Raw genomic sequence first — 24,936 nt, 5'->3', positions numbered from 1 at the left:
TTTACAGTGTCGCTTAAAAGCCTTCTGACAGCCTTAAGCCCATCCTCTCTTTGCAGGCTTTTATTAAAGAGGAATGGGTCACTTGAGGTTGTTTCTGACAGTGATTTACTGTGGGTATTTATTTATACAGAGCAGGTTTTTATTGGCACAGGCCAACGGTTGAATTCAGATCTCTATGGACGTAGCCACATAAAACCCAACATCTTCCTGGCTTTGACAACTCGATTCCATTTGGCTAGATTTGATTCAGCTGGACAGTATTGCAGTGTTTATTCATGGCATAATTACTTATTTTAAGCTTGTCACTGGTCCTTCTACTTTAAAAATGGGCTTTTGTTTACATTTGCCCTCGGTAGGATTAGTTACCGCAGTCATTTTTCATGGTTGTGTTTTTCCACGTCAAGGCAGATGTAGATGCAATCAAAAGAATTCATTATAACAATCATGACCTCTTTGAGAAGACAGAAACCAAATTTATGCAGTACAGAGAGGTTTAGATTCATGAGCCCCTGATGACTCGGACGGTAGATGATTTTTCTCACAGAGGGCTTCCCGGCTTCAGCTTGTAGTGTGCGTAGTTATATTTCTTTGCTCTAGCCACCACCTTTTTTCTGCTTGATGTGCTAATCTTTGCATGTGTTTTCAATTTTTTTTTTTGTGTCTTTCTGCACTCTTCGACTGCCTGGGCAGGACCTGCTCACTAACCAATCCTTCAAACAGGTGAGTTTAAATCCTCTAGCTTCTCAACCATCTTTATTTCTCTGTTATTTTCTCTTCTGCAACAAAGAAGCAGCCAGCCAGCTAGAATAGTGTAATGAATGGGTTTGAATGTATGAACTTTGATCGGCATACTTTAGCATCAAGATTTTGAATATTAATGATAAGTCATACAGTGTAAAAGTTATGACATAAAATTATCCTGTGCAGTTTCCTAATGCCAAAGCATTCTCATAGCTTAACGACAGAACACATGCACTGCAGCCCTGAACGTTTCTCAACATTATTATACCTAAATATGTTAGAACAAAAACATCAGTCAAATCAAATATCTCTCTAGCATTGTGTGGAGTTGATATGCAAAAACCACAGACTGTATATCAAAGATGGATGTGGCCATAGTGATATCACCTTTTGGCTTTGGGGACATTGTAAAGCTGTAAGATTAGCATTACCATTACCACCATGCTGGCTTTTTGGAGCCAGAAGTTACTATATTTAGATGACAGTGGACTAATATGTTAGCAGCAAATGCGAGCTAGCTTGTTTGCAATAGACAGACCCACATATCTGCTAATTTTGCTAACAGACTAAGGAAACATTAAAACCAACCAGAACTGCTGTATGGTCCATACAATTGCACATCCAACAATCATATTAATTCCTAGATATTTATATTAGTAATTATCCAGAAGGCACCAATTTCACAAACATAGTGTAGCAAGACAGCTACAAGCATCCATTACCTATGTGGGCATATACCTCTCTAACAAAGCCGCCAATATCCAGGTGGAGAAGTTATTAAAAAAAGAAAAGAAATTAGGCACTGTAAAATTTTTATGAACCATTTTTTTTACCAAGCTGTACACATGTTTATGTTTGCTGTAAACTTAAATGGTTTAACATGCAAGTTTTTGCGGTTTGACACACTGTGGGAGCTAGCGATCACTAGTGGCCACTAGAGGCCACTAGAGGAACTGCAATTTTTTGTGTTGGCTTTGTTTTCAGCTTAATTCTAGGCTCTAGTACTACAAAGGCAGTAAAGAGAGGCAGAGGGCGTGGTGTTGGTCCAAATCAGATAAATGACTTTTAACCAGGAAACACAAGTTTGTGTGCCATTCGAGATCTTATCTTAATTACTTTTTTTCCATTCTCTGTTTGGTCAGTTTAGGCACCAAAGTGGTCACCTAGTATAAAAACCTATTGATTTTGTGTTTTGTTTTTGCTGAAACAGGCTTACGGTTTCTTTAAGATAATTGTTTTGGTTTTATGGCCCATGGTTTTGCAGTTTCCGTTCAATCTCACTGCCCTTGTTAGCACCATTTCCAGCCAAAGCTTTCTTCACCAAAAGAGTCTCGGTGAGTGGAGTAAAACCAAATTTAGCAACAACATTAACCAGTGAGCACGGTGGAGAATTTGGGGGGGGGGGGAAAAAAATCCTCAGAAAAATTAACTAAAAGTGGTCTTTTTTTTATTTTTTTTATTTTTTTATTTTGAAGCCAGTTGGTCTCAGGTTTCTCCTGGCATCTCTCTAGAAGTGCAGAAAACTTCCAGCAAACTATCTTATGTCATACACGCTTCATAAATCAGATTATTTTCCACTGCTTTAAACTAAGGTTAATAATTCTCCAGTGTTAAAGATATGATTTTCATCACTGGATAATATAATGGTGCCAATACAAATGAGTAGAGGGTCCACATTAATCCCAATCATCACTGCCTTATTACTCCTTATCTTGCCTTTTTGTTATTGTGTTGATTACCATAATTACAATAATCATCTTTAATTTCTTTAATTATTCATTATAATCTCAGCTGGAAAAAGCCTGAATATGCAATTGTAAACGCCACATTTCCATCACTGTTACTTCATAGCTGTTAGAAAAGATAAAGTCTCCAGTTACACTTGGTTAAGTTGGCACAATAGCTTTCACCGCTTGTGCAGAGAGGGCTTTGGCAGTTTTCAGTGAATGGGAGTTGTCCCCCTAACCCGGTGCCAACCTCAGTTGGCTGCCAGGCACCTTGGGTCAGCACGGGCATGGAAAAACGACACTTTCTTTACAAGCCACATCTGTTTTACAAATGTCATACTCAACGACCTCAGGAAGAACATTTTCTGGCAGGGAGGAAAGCAGATCGGACCATAAATAGAATGCGTTTAACATGCAGTCCTCTCAGACATGTGTTCTTTCCCCTGGTGCATTTTAATACTACATTTGTGCAGAGCTTACAGAAATATCTGACTGGCTTACATCAAGCTATCAGCCATGTTTCCTGTTGCTCTGCAAAGTTTATAGGTTTGCCTGCATTGGATTTGCAATGGTGACTCACCAAAAAAATGTCCTCGCCCAAGACCTGCTGTAGAGTTTATTTCTTTTTTTGTTCCACAGCTTGTGTCACATGTTTTCATGCCCCTTCCCATCCTGAGTCAAGGAGTTTATAATGTTTAATGAGATGTGCGTTATGGCCTCAGAAAACTGCAAAAACAGGTCGGGGGAATGACTAAAGTGTTTGGCCAGAGTGCAGCCTTTTAGTCTGAGTTTGATAAATGATTAAACAACTGCAACAAACTGTCTTTGGTAGTTTAAAGCAGAGTTTCGTGAATCTGTTCTAAATTATCACATTGTTAAACGCTCAGAAGGGGTCGTCTCTCAACCAGCTAAAGATGTCATGCAGATGCGAGGAAAAGACGTTACAGTGTGCACGCTTTGCATTTTATGCGAGCAAAACGTAATCTGTTTTTCTGTCTTTCTGCAGAAAGAGACTGGCTCGATGGATGACATATACGTCAGCACGCGGAAGGTCAAAGAGCTGTCAGTCATTGATGGCAGACGTGCACAGAATTGTGTCATCCTGCTTTCAAAGTAAGGGGCTTCGGCTTGAATGATTAATCATAGTGTATCGCATCATCAGTAAGCAGCTGATTAGCATCTGCTGTGAGATCTCGATGCGCTGCAACTTGCAAGGCTGCCTTTTGAGTTACTCTTATACAGATTACACTAACGTATGACATACATGTCAGTCTTCTGTAAATGCTGTAACAAATTGTAACTGTTATGCTAAAAAAGTCCGGCTTTATTTTTTTAATTTTTCTCTTGAATTAGACTTATAGATCCGGTTATTTCAAAGCTAAAGGTTTGTTTGTCCTCTCACATATACATGTATCGCTGACACCGGACTCTTCTCAGCATGCAAATCTCATATGAAGAATGTTGGCTTCATATTTGATTATTTTCTTCAATGAGACGGCTTTTATTTCTTTCTTTATTTTAACGAGCTTGAGAAGGTCTTTCATGCTTTTATTACATCCAGTCTCCACTACAGTCTGGAGAGATTATTGGTTTTATTTTGAAGTGTGCAGGCTTATTTCCTGATAGTTGAGAAGTAAATGTAGGAATATTTTTGCCTATGGTGACAGTGTTATATTGGATACCTCCTCATTAAATTAAGCAATAATTTTATAAAAAAATATTTAAAATATTATAAACAAGTGAAACATATAGCCTCAGGTTATTTCTCAGACCTGGAACACTCTTAAGCCTGGTTCGCTTAGGTCATTAAACCAGTAGCTTTTTAGTCCTGATTTCTAGATTCATGCCTAGTGTAACTCTAACCGGACCTTTTCACTTAGGCCTTTTTAATCTTTTCTTTTTACTCATATTCAGATCTTCTCTGGAAACCTATCTTTTCCAGCTAATTCCTTCAGCTTAGGTCCAACATGACTGTTTCCAAGACTTTCCCAGCTTTTTTTTCCCTGGACTACTTGCAGCATGTTTGTTGTTTTTATTTTATTTTATTTTATGTTTTTGCTTTGTTGTATTTGCAGTGGTTCGAGCTCACTCAGCCACAGTAATTATCTGCTAATTAGTTTTATAGTGCTGAAGAAATGGCCTCAGTGCAGACCACTGATAAATAAGTAACATTAGGTCAGGGGTTAGAGCACTAACTCTGTGTGGGAGCTGCTTGGAATGATGGCCTCATGCATCTAGAGCCAGAAATGTGTTTTTAATGGACACCTAGGCCATCTGTGAGTGTAACTCAATCCATACATCTTTATCTGAAAGCATTATATAGCTAAAGCAACATCTTGGAAAGTAATGTTCTGATTTCTACTGTGAAAATCCGGTCTATTATTACACATTCAGCTACAAGCAGACTCTACATTGAGTCGCTTACATTATATTAACTCGCATTTATTCAACCCTAGTCCCCCACCCAAGGGCTTTTGAATCCCTCTGCATCTGTACCCGAATCAATTGTCATCATTTAAGATCCACTTGGCAATATGGCTCCTATTTGTCTGTCTCCTAATAGCGCTGGTCCGAAGCCCTTTTGAGAATTTAAGCTCTACCCCCCTCTACAGATCAATACATATGCTTTCTGAGCTCTTTGTGTGTCTGACAAAACATCAGCATGGTCCCTGAACTCCTTTTCGAGTCAATAGCAAATGACCCTGGGCTACAGACTAGACCCAAATGGGGTCAGCAGTTGGTCAATAAGGGGTTTGCTGCACAGACTAACAATGCTGTTATTGATTGCAACCCGGCTCAGTGATCAGATGCACTGAAAACAGCTGGCAGTGTTCCCGGGGTTTGTCACTGGTCCAGGCTGGTATTATGAGCAATGAGCTAGTCCACTAGTAGTTCTTTTACTGTAATAAAGTTGTTGTTTTTTTTACCCTTTAGATTAAAAATGAGCAATGAAGAAATCAAGAGGGCAATCCTGGAGATGGATGAGAGAGAAGAGCTTGCTAAAGATATGCTGGAGCAGGTATGGTCCAGTGAAAATAAGCTTTTCAGGTTTTTTGCGACTGGTTGGGTCAAAACAATGTCCCTATACTTGCTTTATTATGGGAAGAAAATGTAATTATTGATGATAATCAAGCTTCAAAGTCTGAGGCAATGTAAAAAAAAAAAAAAAAAAGTGAATAAAAGCAGAATGCAATAGTTAGTAAATCTTAATAATATATTTAGTTGGGATTGGTGCATTATTGTAAAGTAAAATAACAAGGTGAAACATTTCGCAAAGAGTAGAAGTAAAAAAATGAGACGTTGTTCACTGCATGGAGTTTAACAATAATGTGTCTAAATGTAAAATAAAGAAGAATTTGCAGATTATCTGCAGTTGCTAATTTCATGATTAGATTAAGAGCAGCCTGTGAAATCTTTGTACACAAGGCACAAAGCTACAATCTGTTGTTACATATTGTTGCTCCACGGCATTAAAACAGACCCGATTCTGTCGTTTAAAATGCTGCCAACAGTCTTCTGCGTGAACTTTTGGATTCTTGTTGTCTTTCTAGCTTTTGAAGTTTGTCCCAGAGAAAAGTGATATCGATCTGTTGGAGGAGCACAAACATGAGCTGGAGAGAATGGCCCGAGCTGATCGCTTCCTCTTTGAGATGAGCAGGTAAACATAGTGTGATACTCAGCTTCAGGTAACAACATCCATGCTAGGTTAGGCGCATAATTCATATGTTTCACTGCAGTTTTAATTTACTAATTTTAAAGGAACTTAATTTCTAAGAAGCTGCAACAGATTTAATGCAAAAAGAAAAGATCATCCAGTCAGGGAATGGGTGCTAAATTGATAGCTTTCAATGCACGGAGACAAGGGTGGAATCCCAAACAAGCCTCAAGCTTGGGTGTGATTCTTTTTTTTAGCTGAAGAAACTAGTCTTGTTTTGACAACTGTAGTAACACCAATGCCTAAATCAATGCCTTTTTCCTGGATGCTGTTCTAGTTCTCAGAACTCGTTTTTTCCTGACAGACAAATCTATTTGTTTCCTTTTAATGAAATATCACCTTTCTGCTTTGTTTCCTCTGCTACTACCCTTTTGACCACATATCCGCTGGTCTGAGGAACACATCTGGGAATTAGTTAGTTCCTTTTTTTTGCAATTTAATATCCTGAGTCCCTCTTTGAAATCCCCCCCACCCCCTCCTTTGGTGAACTTTTGAGCAAGTTTAACAAATCCATTTGTCAACTCTCCATTTTGATAGGCGCTTATTGGATGATAATGCAGTGAAAACTGAGAGAGGGAGTTTTGCACAGTTGAGTCTCTTCTAGCTTTGAACTTGGACTCCCCTGGAGACAGATGTAACTCACCTCCCCCCATTTCCCCCCTCTGTCACTCTTTTCTCCTCAACAGAATTGACCATTACCAGCAGAGACTGCAGGCTCTGTTCTTTAAGAAGAAGTTTGCAGAGCGTCTTGCTGAAACAAAGCCCAAGGTTGAAGGTAAGAACAAACATAACCTTACAGGCCACTGTAAGGTTATGTAAACATGAACTTTGTTTCTTGGATCCCCATTTTTGTATAAAACACATCAGTGACAGTTTCACTCATGCAAACGGGAATTCACCTCCATTTGTGTTGCCCTGCTCAAACTTGTGCCAATGCCCGGTCATTGCATTGGCTTTCTATGTGCATGAAAATTTTGCTTCATGTTTTCATCAAGGCTTTTCTTGCTACTTCTCTCTGCACCATAGCTGCACATGTGCGCTGATGTGAGGAAACCAAATCCAGCAGGGATTTAAATTTTGTGGCAGCTAAAGGAAAAGAGAAATATGGTTAAAAAAATGTTTAATTATATGAACAGTGAAAAGCAAACAGTGAAAAATTAACTAGATTATTTGGCTTTTAAAACAGAACTGTAATGCCAGTGCCCCTCAGTGCTGCTGCTGAGTAATGAGAGGAAAAACAAAAACACACACAGTTGCCATAAAATGGAGTTATGTATTTGTGACCTATTTTTACAGATTATGTTGAGCAAGAATGGAGCTTGCAGCTGATTGCTTCAGATGGGGTGGAGACAGTCATAAAATATTGCATAATGGCAGCTTTTCCTTAGAAAGCCAAAAATATTAGTTGACCTTAGATTCGATTCATGCATCAGAACTGTCGTCAAACAGTCTTTTGACGCAGTTTGACAGAAAAATGGAAAAGAAGATTACATTTTCGAGCACTTATTTTCTTTTTAGGGCACACAGTTACACACCCAGAAACAAAACAACGTTTCCCACACTAGAAATGTCATCAGCCGCGAACACCAAGACCAAAGCTTTTTCACAATCCTACCTTTGAGTTAAATTTGTGTGTGCGTGTGCATGATGCGAGAGGACGGTCAACTATGTATGGGTTTTTTTCCCCCATCAAGCCAGCTTTCAGGTTACCAGGGAGGCTGTTTTGGAAAGCTGGCCTATGTTAAGAGGGGAGAGCGTCTCTTGTAAATGCTGCAGCTAACTTCAAAGAGTGAGGGAAAAGGCTTCCAGTGAGGTTCATAGCCATGTGTGCATGCACGTGCATGCACAGGGTGTGTTGTGACTGAGTCTCTTTGAGCCAGATCTACTTTAAAGACACTGCTCTGCTAATCCGGAATGTTTTTTCTGGCCTTTGATGAGCATCACATCACTTATGAGAGCAACGTTTTATTTGCTGACTGGTAGTTCAGCTTGTGTGTGCTGTGAGACATTTGTCAGATTGTCTGGGAACAAGTAAAATGTTACAGCTAATCACCAGTGATTGAAGTAGGAGCCAAAAAGCACAAAAAATCCTCATCCTCCTAGTGGTGAAAATCAATTGTCAACTGTCTTTAATGTCTTGCACAGCTTGCAGAGATTGTGTTTTATGTAGCATTAACACACATAATGAATACGGGCAAAATGCTTTTATTAACCACACATACAGCGCGTGTGTAACACTGTTACTGTTACTTAAGTGACATTTTGCATGTCATGTCCACAGTATTTATTCACTTTGGTCACATTCTAAAAATGTCACCGGTGTAGTAAAACATGCTTTTTAGTCATAAACAGCAGCTTCACTTCCGGTCCAGATCTCTCTGGATACAGACTTTATTTGTTTGCTTTTTTTGGATCCCCTCTTCTAAAATGAATTCGGCGCCTCTGCTTCTGATCCCTCGATGGACTGGAAATAAAGTACAGGCATCCTGTGAGTTGGTGGATCCACTCAGACCTCCAGAATCCCAAAATATTTGCAAACCACAGTTTGTGGATGACCGTAATAAAGTGTTCATCCCCTTTTATTATTCATGTTGCTTTGTCATATACTCTGCATGAGTCTATATTTCCCTGGACCACCCAGCAGGTTCAATAGAAGCCTTTCAGAACCCTGACAGCAGAGCCAGAAGACTGATTCCCATGCTGCATCACAGCACAAAGAACTGCAACAATAACAAGATGAAACTTGTTAATGATTTTCACATTCACACTGAGGTTTCCTCTGTGGAGACAGGGAACCACCTGCACTTTGCCAGACCTTGCAGCTCTCTGGAGGAAAGAGGCTGACACTACAGAGTTATGTTTGGAATATTCCCTCCCTCTGCTGTTTTATGGATGGATGGAAGGACTCGATGGGTTTCCCCACCGAGCTGCCCAGTTTTTTTGGGAAATATTGATCACTCATCATGAAGGATGTTAGAAATGAAGGAAAGGATGGTGATTTTTAGGTTGTATGCGTGTCTGTGGGTTTGAGTAGAGTAACAGAATGGAAGGAGATGGTGAAAGCCCAGAGTGTTATGTAATATGAAAAGCTGAGAGTGCACACATATCAGTCACCAGCTAAATGATGTCTCCAGCTGCAACCCTCTCTCTCTCTCTCTTTCTCCCTCTTCATTTTCCTACAGCCATCCTGAACGCGTCCAAGGAGGTGGTCCGGAGCAAACGTTTGACTCAGGTCCTGGAGGTGGTGCTGGCCTTCGGCAACTTCATGAACAAAGGCCAGAGAGGCAACGCCTTCGGGTTTAAGATCTCCAGCCTCAACAAGATCGCTGACACCAAGTCCAGCATAGACAGGTGGGCTGTCTTCAGTTAATCCACTTTGTTACAAGTGTTGACTTGTGCTGCGGGCCTGCTTGTTTATTGGAGTGACTACATTTGGATAAGTGCTTTAGTTTATTTGGATAGGTTAGTTGACAGTTTTAGCAATCTCGGTTAGCAAGTTGCATTTATAGGACTTATGGGTGCATAAAACGGATAGAAATGCTGAATAAAATCCAAGAATATTTCACTTTCTAAAAGCTGACAACAGACTTCTTGGATGGTCTGTCAGTACAGTTACCCGCACAGCAAGCATTAAAAGTTGTAGGTGCATTAAAAATTATCTAAAGAACACCAGCAGCACAAACATGCTCCCGAGATCTAGTTCAATGATCTAACAGGCTGAGCTGAATCCTAGCAGGCAGCTAGCAACCACAGCTGGCTGTGTTTCCATCTACCTGTCAGTCAAAGAGCCCACGGCCCTAATAATTCAAACCTTAAGCCCTAATACAACTGAAACGAGTACATTTGTTTCCTTTTATTAGTTTACTTTACACCTTTGCCTTAGGATTAAGTATCTCAGCTCTGTCTCATGTTCATGTTGCAATTGCTTATCTTTAAATGGTAAAAAAACCCTCTCAGATACTGATGTTGATTGTGCAAAGTTATACTAAATCCTAACTCAAGAGAGCTACTGCTTGCATCAGTTGCATGCACAGAACTGTGCCATGCTCAGCGGGTGCACTCACTGAGCACATCTATCAGTAAATATCATGTACTGCAACTCTTGTGCCAGTGCAATTTCTGTATATGTTGATGTATCTTATAGTTAGTATGGAAATAATAGCAAAGACCTGTGTTTTAAATAAAGTGAGCAAAAATAAAGGAGGCTATTCCTTATCCTTCCATAAATTACTTTGGTTAATTCTGTTTTGCTTGATTCTATTTTTCTTTTTATTTATTATTCGATAGGAACATAACCATGTTGCACTACTTGATCATGATCTTTGAGAAGAACTACCCGGACACGCTTCACATCCAGCAGGACCTCGGCAGCGTACAAGAAGCTGCCAAAGTCAAGTAAGTGTGCAATATTTCACTTGAGGGAAAAGAGCATTTCTCCCTCTGACTGCATGTGGTTACAGTAGGACCGTGTCAGCTGTTACTTGAGTAAAATTGTTTATGATTTTTAATATGTTGAGGAAATTCTTGATAAAAAGCAACAGAGTTGTGACACACATAAATAAACAGCTAACAAATGTTGTCTTCATATTTGTCTTTCCTTCTTCTGCAGTTTGTCAGAGTTGGAAAAAGAAGTGCATAGTATCAGAAGTGGACTGAAGGCACTGGAGGCGGTAAGTTGTTGTGCGTTTGTGTCACGCTCCCTCCCATCGGTTCTTCTCCTGTCTGTAATTATGTTTTCGAGTAGTGCGGAGATGGGCAGCAGGGCGAGGTGTTTAAATGCTGGTAATGTTCCACGCTCTGCGACACAGAAAGCGACATGTCATGTTTTCTGCCACACGCGAACACGAGCGCTACAGCACAAATACGCTCCTCCGAGTTCCAAGAAAGCTCAAGTGAAACTAATTGTAATGAAGCATGCTTCAGCCTCAGAGACCGACCAATCACACGCCTCTCGTCTCGTTTTACCCGCATCAGGAGCTGCACTACCAGCAGAGCAGGACGAGGGAACGAGGGGATAAGTTTGTGGCCGTGATTGGTGACTTCATCACGGTGGCTGGCTTCAGCTTCTCTGAACTGGAGGACCAGCTGAGTGAAGCCAAGGACAAGGTAACCAAATATTTAACCGCTCATATTTGGGTCGTACTGTAAGTGTAAGTTCATATGAGCGTGTGGGTGGCGAGGCAACTTGCCAAGCTTTCATGTCAGAAAGACAGAATAGCAGGAAAGATGAAAATTACAGAAACTGATGGGGGGGAAAAGAAACTTCTGAGCATCCCTCTTTGTCCAGCGGGATGACTTTAGGCAGGTCGGGGAAACCCAGCATTGAAAGATTACCCCGTACTCCCCCCACGTCTTCTCTTTGTGTCTGTCTCTGAATGTTAGTGTTTTAAATCCACACACTTTTCTTTTTTACCACTGGGACAAATGCCCTTTGAACCATGCTGTCTCATGTATTGATGTATAGCAGGAGGTATGTAAGTTGAAGATATCAGTGGGACTTTGAGAATCCCAAAGTGTTGAAAAGATTTATGTGAACGCGTTATTTAATTTCCAGGCCTTGGGAGATCTGCTGCACATTTAGCATGTCGATTCTGGCACACTGAAACCTTATGAATCTTAGTATTAGCACATTTTATCATCAAAATTGTCTTCAAAAAGCCAACAAGTGGCATCACATTGTCCATTTGCATATTTTACATACAGTCTATGCCATGAACCAATTGAAAGGAGGACGTGTGTTTCAGGTTGAGCCTCGTCTTTGCTTAATTATTTGTTGAAGGAGGAGGTCAGTAAAAAAAAAAAAAAAATGGAGGGAAAATGTTCTAGTTGGAATGTCACTGGAAGAGAAGGGGAGGATTTGGGCACCGCTGTAAAACAAAAAGACCTGTGTTCACCAGCCCAGACTGTGCCTGTGTGGTTGTTAAGTGGGGAGTCTGACACACTGATTCAGTGCTTGTCGAGGCCCTCTGACGCCCTGTTAAGTTTCCAGAGGAATAAAAAGATGGAAGCGTGGGCGTACGCTTCATCCTCAACAAGGTAGAAAACGACTAAATGGAGCAGGCAGCCTGCTGAGGCTCACACAGCATCCATGGCAACAAGCATGTCTGCATGCATGTCAGCGATGGAGATACACACAGTGGAAAAATCACTAGAAAGGATTACGGTTGTTCTTGTGAGTTATAGAGAGAGACGTTTCAAGAGGAGGGAATGGAATTATTTCAAAAAAGCCAGGATTGGTTTATATTAACAGTCAAAGATTTTATATAAAGATAAGCATATTTACCCCGTTTCACCCTTCTTTCTAACTCTAATATGGTCATTAATTTACAAAAGAAACATCATGTTGTGTTTAGTAAGACTTGAAACTAGCAGTGGAGACCTTTTTAACTGTTAAATGATCTTACAGAACAAGGTACATTTTCCTAAAGGCTTCTACACGATCACATTTTTACAACCAGACGAGACACCCCCTGCTGGCTGTTAGAAAGAATGCTTGTTTAAAAAACTCAGCACTGGCTTACATTTTCAGACCCATAAGTTAAGAATCAAAGCTTCATGTTTTGTCAAAAAAAAGTCAGAGAGAAAGCCAAGTGAATGAAAAATCAAAAGATTAAAAGAATTATGAGCAATAGTGGTAAAGGTGGCCTGTTGAAAAAGTTCAAGAACTAATGTGAATTTGGCCACCAAAAAGAACATTGCAGACTGTTCCTGGTCATCAATCTGCCTTCATAACAGAGCTTTTCAAGTCACTTTCATTGTTCATACAACCAAACCAGAGTCCCTGGATGTCTGGGTCCATTTGTTTTAAATGACGTTTTTTCTTTATACTGCTGCTAAACCTTCTCCAACGCTTTCTGAACTGTAGTTTTAATACAGTGCCTGTTTTGCCATCTTACAGGTACTTATTAACTCTGTCTATTAAGTCTTTAAAGATCCACATAATGACCACCCTGTAGAGACATGATCAAATTAATCCATCACAGCATTTTTCACATTTGCCTGTTGTTGTTGTTGTTGTCATTATTATTATTATTATTATCCATCCATCAATCCTCTATCGCGTATCCTTTTCAGGGTCGCGGGGGGGCTGTAACCTATCCCACCTGTCTTAGGGCGAGAGGCAGGGGTACACCCTGGACAGGTCGCCAGTCTGTCGCAGGGCTAACACATAGACACAGACAAATTATTCGCGCTCACATTCACACCCACAGGCAATTCAGAGTTTCAAATTAACATATCCCAACTAACTGCATGTCTTTAGACTGTGGGAGGAAGCCGGAGTACCCAGAGAGAACCCAGGCACGGGGAGAACATACAAACTCCACACAGAAAGACCCCGACCTGATGATGGAATTGAACTCAGGACCTTCATGCTGTGAGGCAACAGTGTTAACCACCGTTATTGTTGTTGTCGTTGTTATTGTTAAAGTTAAAGGGTCTGCTTAAGCTTAACTTACCAGCTAGTAGACATATTTTGCTCTTTGCAGTTCTGTTAGAGCCTCTGACTATTTTAAGAAGTAAACAATTGCTAAATTATTTTGAGTCTGACTGGTTGCAGATATGGTAGACTCAAAATCAGAAGCATTGCTCAGATTGTAAGCATATATACCAAAATGAATGAAAGTTGTCTAGAACCTTTACTCATCTGGAAATACACCAGAAGATGTAACACTGATCGTCTTGCTACAAGTTTAAACTGGGAACCTTTAGGTTTCATTGAGCTGTTTTGGTGCCTACATGATCTTAGGCCAGCAGGTTGTTGTGGCTGATCAGTACTTGGATTTTGGAGTATCTGATGTTTAAGCATTGGAGGATGCTTGAGTCAGAGCCAGCACTCTTTTGAGTAGCCAGAGTTTTTCTCAGAAGTAATGTTTACTTTCTAAGTGCCTCTTTAGCTTGCTTGGCAGCATGTTCGTATTAGCCAATGCCTCCAGACAAATGACTTGGTGAGGCTGACTGTGCATGTGCATCCTCCTCTCTGTCAGTTGGGGCCTTTTAGTGTGTCATGCTGTAATAAATGCCTCCATTCAGCAACTGTACTTACCCTAGGATTTCCTTTGACTATTTTTGTAATTAATTAATTAATTTTAAGGTGCATAAATTGCCTCTAAAAGCTGAGTACTGGCAGCATTTATCACTTTTTGTGAAGCTGTATCATCTGCTTCTTTCAGCTGCTACCTTTAGGGTAGGGTATCTCTCTGATGTGCTCATTTCTAATGTTGTCCAATCTGGTCTCCAGACTCTCCTCCCTACTCTCACTAGAGATCATAATGTCATCTGCAAACATCAGAGTCTACAGAGACTTCTGCCCGACATCATCTGTCAACCTGTCCATCACTGTTGCAAACAAGAAGGAGCTTAGATCCCCAATGTAATCACATTCCCACTTTGAACCCATCTGTCACTCCTAGCATACACTTGTCCTTATACATGTCATACCCCAGTCTCACCTAACTTTCTCATAGAGCACAATGATTTCTCCCCTGGTACCCTAGCTCTAGATCCACAAAGACACAAAGCAACTGTTTCTGTTCTTCTCCATCAACATCTCATCTTCCAAAGCAAAAATTACATCTACGGTGCTTTTTCTAAGCATGAAAGCACACCGCTGCTCACTGATCATCAAAGGAGGACCGATCATCTCGTAGAGGGTTTTCATGTTGGATAAAATATGATTTATCTAATGTGTAAACAGATCAGTCATATAGGTTTTCATAGAGTATTTTTGAACAACAAACAGTTTTATTATTTATTTTTTTAAAGTCGTAATTTAAAATCTATTATTAATAAAAATAAGGCACAATAAATAATCAGAGAATGCAAAGAGATAATTGGCTCTCTCACAGAGCTTGCCTGTGTTTATTTTAGTGGTTGTGTGAAATGAGCTGCACAGTGTTGTAACTTCACATTCTTCATTTTATTGTGTGTGCAGGAGTACGTGTGTGTGTGTGCATGCGCGCGCGTGTGTGTGTTTACTCATTTAGCTCAGACCCAAGGGGACGAGAGGAAACAGATTTGACCAGACACATAATTACCAGGAGAGAGAGAGTGATGACGGTGGGGTTGCCATGGAGACTAGTACCATAATGACAGGATGGTTTTATCACAACACGAGGACCATTTACAGTATGATGCTAACCTCATATAAACTAGAGTCATGTTTACTGTCACTGAACTCTCCCTGAAGATGAGACAGAGGATAATAGCACAGTGCAGAAGAGAACAACAGAGGCTGTTTTTACCTAAAGGGTTTAACATGTACCATTTATTGTTTATTGTATTGAAATAAATCAACCAAAAGAGTAAATATATGAAGATTCTTTGTTAGTGATCTGAGATGAGATATATTTTATTTACCGTAAAAGCTGGGGAATTTTGACTTTAAATGTGACTCTGTGAGAATAGGAAGGAGTGAAACAAAAATGAATATGAAAGCAGTGATGAGGATGAAACTTTAATTTAGTGATGAAACTTTTATTAGAAGCTGGATCAGATGACCCTGAACCATCCTTAAGTTATGCTGCTATAGGCTCAGACTATTGGATGCTCCTCTTGATGCACACTCTCCTCTTTTCATTCTCTTTGTCTTCAGCATGGCATATATTTTCAACATTTGCCTGCTCCCATAGTTTGATTTCATTCTTTGTTGTTTTTGTTTTCTCTTCTCTTTTTCCCCGCATTTCCCACCATTCAAGTACTTACAATAAAAAGCACCATGAGATGGTTTGGTGCTGTATAAATAAAATAAAGTTCAACTGAAATTTAATTAACGAATGAGAGAGTACACTAATAACTAAGCTGAACTGGATTTTGAGAAATCACATGCATTTTCTTCAGCTGAGATTTCCATGGTGCCTTTAGCGATATCTAGGAAGTCAAAGTATGGATAAATACTCATGGTTTGGGTTTGGAGTTTTTCCAGGAGATCATGTTTTTCTCCGATGTTAAAAATGCATTGGGTTCATTCCCCCGTGCCCTTGACCTGGGCACAGGAGAATGAACCCTCAAAAGCCCCCAGGTGGCTTTTGAGGACTTGCTTCTCCTAACACTTGGGATGTTTTACATTTTCCCAATGGAGATAAATAAAGAATAACTACCCAGCGTGTTCTGTTCCAACCAAATGGCCAAAAAAAACCAGCTTCAAATGCGCTTTGCAGATTGTGCTTGAATGTAGCCTCACCCTGAGTGTATTTTGAAACTTTATTTTTGCAAAATTTATAAAAGTGCCCAAATGTTTGGGTTTTTTTTTTTCTTTCAGATGATAGAATGAACAGCTGCTACCCTTTTAAAGAATACTGACTCTCACTTTCACTCTTTCAGTGTGGCCTGTTTATCGTCTTAAACCAAATACATGTGTGACAGTTACGCTTTATGAAATCCAAATTTTTCCACAAATAACCTATCACACATTATTTTGCAAAACTGGTCAGATGTGTTGCTAGTATCTGCCTCAAACCATGGCCTCTGCGCAGTACAGATTGTATCTTGTTGTGTTTTAGGACTGTGACTGGGCCTGTGTGTATGTGTGTGCGTGTAGTGGTCTGTAGTACTGCAGCACAAAGCTCAGTGTGGGAATGTAGAGCGTGTTTGGCTGCAGGCTTTGTCCTGGCGCAGAGCACCGAACAGCTTGAACAGAACTGGGTGGACATACGGTGGTCAAATCATGCAGTCATTTCTTACTCGTGTATGTGTGTGTGTGTGTTAATTTCCAGCATGAATGGCAGTAGATGAATTTGAAGAGCAGGCTCATATGCTCATGTCCAGCCTGTATAATGACGCATTTGGTTTCAATGTGTTTAAAATTGTTTATTAATGACGGTATATGTGCTTTGTGCAGTTTGCCAAATCTCTGAAGCACTTTGGGGAGGAAGAAGGGAGAATGCAGCCGGATGAGTTTTTCGGGATCTTCGACACCTTCTTGCAGTCGTTCACCGACGCACGACAGGACCTCGAGAACATGCAGCGACGCAAGGATGAGGAGGAGCGGAGGGCCCGGATGGAGGCGATGGTGAGACACAGAAGCAGAGAATACACCTGAGGCAGTGATGACAGTTAATATTTTTTTTTCCAATAACTCTGTATTCTATTCCTAACCAGCTTAAGGATCAACGGGAGCGGGAACGACGGGCCAAAAAGAGCGGCACCACGGAAGAAGTCGGCGGGGAGTTTGACGACCTGGTTTCAGCTTTGCGCTCCGGCGAGGTCTTCGACAAAGACCTGAACAAGTTCAAGCGAAATCGCAAACGCTCTGTCAATCAGCTGGCGGAGGGTGGCGGCCGGGAAAGAACCGTCACCAAGGTTAACTACTAGGTCGGGGAACAGGAATAAAAAAACCCCACCTTAAATCTGCCATTGCGTTGAGCTTTTAACACCTTTAGTCCAGGTTGTGGGACAGTGACCGCTGACATTGTAGAGGATGTAAATAACAGCTGGATTGGACTTGCAAGAACGGCCGAGCCGTGTTGAAGGATGCAGCGCTCTCCTCTGATTGGTCTTGTAAAGCTATTTCCACTCCGTCTGTTCTGGATGTTACCAGGATGGACAAGTGGACACACCACTGTGACACATTAGCCCATGTCATTTGACCATATCCTTTAACACTGTGCTCAAGGCTCTCACTGTCTATCACCCCAGTCTTTTTCACTTTTCTCCCCCATTCACACATCCTCTGCAAGCTCTCCGGTGCTGAAAAAGCTCTGTCATTTAACTACTGGGCTTTAAAGCACACGGGACATTGGGATCGGACAGTCACACTGTATATAGTCACGAGGCAAAGACAAAGGATTGGTAAAAGGACTATGAAGCGTCTCCAGGCAGATTTCAGGAAAAAAGAAGCTGAAGGGAACTAAAAAATAACCTCGACCATCAGGTGTTCCCCAGAAAAGAGACTTCTCAACCACAGAAAGTCAAGGAGTCGACACGTCCCAGAATGATTTGTAGGCTTCTGAAGGAGTGAAGAAGGATCCAGATTCATACCAACATTCTCCAGGAAGGACGTGTCTATCCCGATGTGCTCAAGGAAACTTCTCAGCCTGATCCACCTGATTTAAAACATGACTGTGCCACATGGGTCAGGCCTCACCTTCACTCTGACCAACATCGTTCTGGCATTAACAGTGCCAAAGGAAAGAGAAAACTAATGTAAATGTATTAATACAAAACATACTGCAATTAGGCATTGATATATATTTATATTTAGATGCAGACAAGCTAATTGCAAAGAGGTCTTTTTTTATGTTTTGGGATTTTTGTACACGCAATGCATTATTTGTTGGTGTTGCAAGTTGGCGTTGAAGTGAATTTCTATACATTTTGCGCTTTATGTAAAAAAAGGAAAAAAAAAAGAGGTAATCGCTCACACTTTTCACATCTGTACGTCTTGTTTGCACTGCAGCTTTTTTGTAAACTTTACACTCAGAAGTCCACAAGCCAATGACAGCGTCCTGTATGTTGTCAGATTATCTGTAACTAACATAATGAAGGAATGCCATGAAATTCATTTAAAGGCACAAGCTGCAGTTCCTTTACTGCAGTAAGGTTAAATTCTCACTCTATTCAGTATCTCTCTGCTTTCTTTTTTTAATTTTCAGCTTTTTCCGTGGTAGAGTCACACCGCACCATGTGATGAATCTCTCATTGTCATGTCAGGGTATAACAAAACACTTAAAGAAGGTAGGTGGGACACACACAGGAAAAAAACATCAGAGCATGTCATAGAAAAGAATTTGTACTTTCATCTTTTTCTCCAGCTTGTCAATCAAGTCAGTCAAATCAGGCCCACAAAGGGAAGCCAACCTCCTTTTTATAAGGTATTTGAAGTATTTAGAGCAGTAGGAGTGAGGCTGTAGTGTAATCAGTATTAACATCTGATTCTTTTTGAAAACAAAAATATATATATAGCAGTGCACATAGACTGTATTAAAAGATGGATGTAGCATCTATGATGTCACTCATTGGTTTTTGAAGTCCCATTATAAAGCCATCTTGTTCTTTTGCTTGTTTTTTGTTTTTCATTTTGTTTTGTTCTTTTAAGGGTTTTTTTGTTTTGTTTTTTATTTTTTGGACCAGAAGTGACCATATTTGGATGAGAGGGTGGAGTGCTAATTTTTTAGCTAACATTTGCTTTAATTAGCAGTTATCTGTGTCTGCTAAGTAACATACAGATGAAGTACTAGAATTTAACTAGTTGTGAAAACTGGAGCACAGATAGTCTGTATGCAATTAACCAGACACCAATCAATGTCTCCAGTTTCCGGAGATGAAGCCTGCCAGATATCTGTCAGTAAAAGAGGCCACGGACCTGATAATAATTATATGTTTAACTTTAATAATGTTTAAATGGGGGAGTTACACAAACAAAATTGTTATAAAGTAGGAAAGTGGCTAAAAAGACCAAAACTATGTTTATTTTTGCTTTAAGCTGGTCATTTTAACATGGGAGTTTTATGGAGATTGACTCACTTTTGGAGCAAGCCTCCAGTGGTCATTAAAGGAATTGCAGTTTTGGGCACTGCGTTGGTTTGGTTTTGGCTTCAGCTTCGCTGCAGAATGTGTTCACACAAAGACGGCTCTAATCGTGGGGTGTAAAGTCAACATCAAGCATACATTTACATGTTAACCATCACATTCATTCAGAGTCAGAAGAGAGGTCTCGACCCACCATGTTTGTATTTCTAACAGCGACTTCCCCAGTTTGTCCTTTCTGGAGTTTTTCTGTTCTTCGTTGTGTAAACGTTCAGTTTTAAGTGCCTCTCATCCTGTTTTCACGTTTGTATTTGTGGCTTCCAAAGCAAACTTACAGAATTTGGTGGGGATATGGTGCCATCTTGTGGCCGATTATAGTGCACTTCACTGACCTCACAACCTGTCAAAAACAGCTCTACCCAGTATCTCCCAAATAACTTCAGCAGGTGCACTTAAATGTTTCCTCAGAAAGGTTTGGGGTTATGTGTTACCTGTGCACAGCTAAACTCACTCACTTCCTTTTATATGAGTTCTTCCACACTTTTAGTTCATTTTCTTCATTTCCCCTCTGAAGCAGAGAGAAGCTACTGTGAGGTTAAAAAAAACATAACGTGAGACAGAAATTGTATCCCAGAGATTAACCAGTGAACCAAAATCACTTAAAACTTTCAGACACTTTTAAAATTTTAAAAGAGGATATTACTTGATTTTGTCTCAATAAACCAGCATCTTGTGTATATTTTAGTCCTTTTGTTTTCTAGCCTCTGATCCTTTTTGAGTTATACTTCATCAGATTCTTTAAACCCTTCATTCAGAGCTTTAACCCGTGTTGTAGTGCGGACTATTTCCTGAGGGGTATTGTCAGTATTAAAACCTTTGTGTTGCTACATGGTTGGATGTCTATTTGGCCATTGACTGGCTGATGATTTTTGATTTCTTTTTTTTTTTTTTTGAGTGTAAAGATGGAAATAAGTAGCTTGTTTCAATGCACTTTGTTGATGGGACATTTCCATTTGCAGCGAGGGCTGAGGTCCCTCAAGAAACTAGAAGGGTGCAACGAAAAAAATAAAAAATTTAAAAGAAGAAGAAATTAAAGATGGTGTTTATAGGAAAGGGAGGAAAGTGAGGCTGAGTATCTGGCTGGGCCGCTTGGAACACTTTAAGAGTCTGTTGAATGGCAGAGATGGGATTTGTGGGGAAACTAAGAGGCGACTGTGGTACAGAGCAGGTCCTGTCTCCTGGTTTGGTGAGTCTGGAGAAAAAAAATTAAAAAGAGGGATTGGGGGGCGGTTGTGGGTGGGGTATTTTATGTCAATACCACATTTCTGTCATTACATGGTGTTGAGCTGCATGCCTAAAGATGGGTGCACAGAGTGTGAATTGTTTCTCCTTTCGTAGAAAACTGCTTGCAAACTGAAACACACCTGTTAAACCACAGCCTGTACTGCCTGAGAAAAGTTGCACCCGTTCTTCGAGCTTGTATAATTGTGAGGAGTCAGTATTTTCATGTTTGGAAGAAAAAGAAAAACGTACCCTCCACCTGAAAGATATACAGTTGGAGAAATAAAAAAAAAGCATTTTGTACACGTTTGTTGATGTTTGAGTTAAGATTAAAAAAAAGATGAAAACATGAGGAATGTTCCATTTTCCTGTAAATTGTACCTCTATTTATTTGCCTTATTTAGTTTGCTATATTTTGTATGTACACAACGCATTACGACAAATGTTATATTAAAAATCAGAATCATTAAACTGTGGTCCGTGTATGATGGATAGTTCTGACACTTGTATGAGAACGAGAAGCTTTTCTTTTGGTTTGATTTCATTTATTTTGTTTCGGTTTTGTTTTTTTCTCTCACCCTGTGTCTTTTGTAGGGTTACAATAAACTTTTGTCCCTTACAACAAATTGTTTTTCTCTTTCCTTCACTCTCATTGGTTATGTCAAGCGTTTGGATCATGAGGAGGATGGGGAGATGCTTGTATTCATTTTGAGTTTAGTGGCAGCCATTCAAATCAAATTCCTGAAAAATGTCAGTGGTTTTCAAATTAACTTGTTCCAATGAGCTTAATTTTCTGATGGGATGTAGGAATAAAGTGGTCAAGTGTCTTAAGAAGATGGATGGATGATTTAACCCTCACGTCATACTTTAAAAAACTTACGTTCATCACCCTGGGGACCGTTTTCTGCCACGCCCGAAAAATGCTATAAAAAGATTATATATTCATATTTTTTTCCACTTTAAATTAGCCAGTCTTTTAAAACTACTTCTCCCTGAAATATTCATGTAAAGTTTTAATTATATTTCGGGGGTTTTAACCCTTTTAATCGCAGTTTAATTACATGAGCGCACCGTTTTTTTTAGCCCCCCAAAACAAAACGAAATATTAAAAAAAACAAACATTTGAAGTAATATTTGATTGTTATTATAGGCCTTTAGATGGACTAAAGATTGGCACCAACCTTCATTTCGATCGCCTTTTTTTTTTTTTCCAGGACCAGAAAATGGTCTCCAGGCGGCAAATGCTCCTCCTCTAGGCCGAAATCAGTGCATCCTCCCGGGTTAACTCGCGACGATGAACGGGGCATGTTGCGTCGGACTCCTTTTTCCAGCGCACACGTCCGATACCACGTCACAACAAATACGTCATTTCCTGTTGATTAAAAAAAAATGCACCCTCAAACGGTCCTAGGGGCCGGAAATGGTCCCGCCCGATCAGCGGGCGAAGCCGCTGCTGCACGCCGGAAATGAGGCTTCGTTTCCCGCAGGTCTGTTTAAGCAGCCCGCTGTTTTCCAGCCCGGGGTCAAATGTGGAGCAAGGGCGCCACCCGGTGGACAAATAAAAAAATTACAACTCTAAGGCCACTACTGCAAACGGAAACAGAAGCATTACCTATCACGATCGATTTGACCGTAATTTTTTTGCCGTGAAAAATAGCGTTTATAATGGGTTTCAATGGGGCACAAAACGGTCCCTAGGGTGTCAAGTGTGAGTATTTTTGCTGCTAAGCCGTGTTAGGCTGATGTAAGAAAATCAGACTGAAATTTTGAATTTTTTACAAAAACGAAACCGGGTGGCAAGTTTGGCTATGTTACACCCAACACAGCGGAAATGGCGTTCATACGAATGAAAAAAGTGGCACAAAAAGAGCCCAGTATGACGTGAGGGTTGTGAGCTTTATGAATACTCTCTGTGCATCTACATCATCCTGAGGAAAGTATTTGGCTCCAGTGATGAAGAAATAAAGTGGCTCCATCCAAGAAATGGTTATTTGTATGTTACTTTATTTATGCACAGGTCACAGCCTGCCTAAATCTTCCTTAACTGGAGCCAGGTTACGAGAGCCTATTGGACTGCAACTAAACTACAACCAAAACATTTTCCAAAGCACTCTACAAACCCCAGTTTGTGCCTCTCATTATGAAAAAGTGAAATTATTCAAGGTAACAAATGGTCCATGTTTAACCGCTGATGCTGATGAATGTTTGGTTTTTACCCTGATTGATCTCCGTTCTTAGTTTCAGCTTTGGTTACTGGTGCTGGATTTAAATTGTAAAAACATTCTGCATAATCTGCGTGTTTGAACCAATATTCAACCCATTTCTCGAGTTATTTCAGAGCAGAGCAGAACGTGTTGTATAAAATGACGGCATGGTGAATTACATTTCAGAAAGACTGATGATCACCTCTCACTGAAACAGATGACAGGTACAAATTTTGGGGGGCAAAGTGTGAGGTTTGCTCTTATATTAATCATTCTGATATGGTTGTTTTTGATGAGTTATTTAATGCTAAAGAAAGGGCGTGTGTTACCAAGACTTACAGAAACAAAGTCATCTGGAGTCCTCATTGCATACACACACACATATGGATGAAAATTCCATCATCCTATTCACGTAGCAGCTCGGTATTTTCGTCTCTGGTTCCGCAACACCTGACGTGGACCTTATTAGAGTTCTCTCTCTGCGTTAAGCTTGGTTAGCGAGGACCTTTACTGGATACAAACACTGCAGGTGAGACTCAAACCTACAACTCCTTTTCCAAAGGGATGGAGTCTTACCACTACACTGTCCAGCTGCTTTTATTCCTCCTTTTATTTCTGGTTATTCATATATACATATATATATATATTGTAACAGGGAGAGTGTATGAAATAAGATCTGCCTAAATAAAATGGCATATGTTACATTAAAAATAGAAAAGATGTGTGATAAAGGTACGCCTAGCCTGCCTCCAAACAGCTGAGAAAGAGGGAAGGCAAAATTGACACAACACACAGACAAGAGAGTATAGTAGTGTAGAGACTAGAGTAGTGGTTAGACCACACGTCTTTGGAGCAGAGGATCGCAAGTTTGATTCCCACCTGGAGTGTCTGTATCCAGTAAGGGTCCTTAGACTAGAACTCCCCCCTACTAAGCGATCAACAGGGTCCGTGTCAGGTGTTGAGGAACCAGGGCACCCTGACAAGAAGGGAGGTACAAAATAAATGCTATGGCAAGGGGGAGCCAGGACGCCAGGTCAGGGGGAGTTATCATCACCCCCCACCCCCATATTAGGTCTGCTAGATGTTAATGCAGCACTGTGTACAATATCTATTGAGACTAACTAGATCACTACAATAGGGCAGCAGTAATAAGTAAGATGCTTGGCTGAAAGGGCAGGAGGCTAAGATCAGGGTAGCACAGAGGGAGTTTGCAGAAGTACAGGAACCATACCTGAGATATGCCAATCAACAACTACACCAGAGAAATCAAAAGCAGGACCACAGAACCAAGGTGTCAACAGCTAGAGATGGATGCAGTGGCCATGATGATCCACTGGACAGCCAACATGAAGATTTTTGCTGTGCCCTGGAAGGAGAATACAGAACCAAGAACCCATATGAAGAGGGTCAGTGGACAGTCGGCCACTGTGATGGTCTCAGAGTCGAGTGGATCATCATGACCACTGCGTCCCTCTCCAGCTGCTGACACCTATGTTGACTACCTTGATCTTAGCCTCTAGCCCTTTTAGCCAAGCATCTCACTGATTACTGCTGCCCTATTGTAGTGATCTAATATGGGGGTGATGATAACGCCCCCTGACCTGGCGTCGTGGCTCCCCCTTGCCATAGCATTTATTTTGTACCTCCCTTCTTGTCAGGGCGCCCTGGTTCCTCAACACCTGACACGGACCCTGTTGATCGCTTAGTAGGGGGGAGTTCTAGTCTAAGGACCCTTACTGGATACAGACACTCCAGGTGGGAATCAAACTTGCGATCCTCTGCTCCAAAGACGTGTAGTCTACCC

At 40.6% G+C, this 24,936-nt stretch overlaps 1 protein-coding gene across 9 annotated transcripts in view; it reads left to right on the top strand.

The window, feature by feature from the left end:
- The window catches only part of daam2 (dishevelled associated activator of morphogenesis 2), a 111,591-nt gene extending 92,369 nt beyond the window's left edge, over positions 1 to 19,222 (top strand). For 6 of the 9 annotated variants that reach the window (XM_026152817.1, XM_026152816.1, XM_026152814.1 and 3 more), the window contains 11 exons: positions 691 to 720; positions 3,475 to 3,581; positions 5,403 to 5,487; positions 6,020 to 6,126; positions 6,870 to 6,958; positions 9,366 to 9,534; positions 10,471 to 10,578; positions 10,793 to 10,853; positions 11,158 to 11,289; positions 17,021 to 17,191; positions 17,281 to 19,222. In XM_026152817.1, the coding sequence (XP_026008602.1) occupies positions 691 to 720; positions 3,475 to 3,581; positions 5,403 to 5,487; positions 6,020 to 6,126; positions 6,870 to 6,958; positions 9,366 to 9,534; positions 10,471 to 10,578; positions 10,793 to 10,853; positions 11,158 to 11,289; positions 17,021 to 17,191; positions 17,281 to 17,493 (1,272 nt within the window). In that variant the 3' untranslated portion in view covers positions 17,494 to 19,222. The remainder of the gene's footprint in view (positions 1 to 690; positions 721 to 3,474; positions 3,582 to 5,402; positions 5,488 to 6,019; positions 6,127 to 6,869; positions 6,959 to 9,365; positions 9,535 to 10,470; positions 10,579 to 10,792; positions 10,854 to 11,157; positions 11,290 to 17,020; positions 17,192 to 17,280) is intronic. The other 3 variants (XM_026152820.1, XM_026152819.1, XM_026152818.1) reach the window with 1 other exon arrangement.
- The last annotated feature ends 5,714 nt before the right edge of the window (positions 19,223 to 24,936 follow it).

This window comes from Astatotilapia calliptera, chromosome 19, assembly GCF_900246225.1.
Source record: "Astatotilapia calliptera chromosome 19, fAstCal1.2, whole genome shotgun sequence".
In the NCBI taxonomy this organism is placed as follows: Eukaryota; Metazoa; Chordata; class Actinopteri; order Cichliformes; family Cichlidae; genus Astatotilapia; species Astatotilapia calliptera.
The sequence above is the reverse complement of the archived record's forward strand: the minus strand, read 5'-3'. Positions and strand labels throughout refer to the sequence as shown.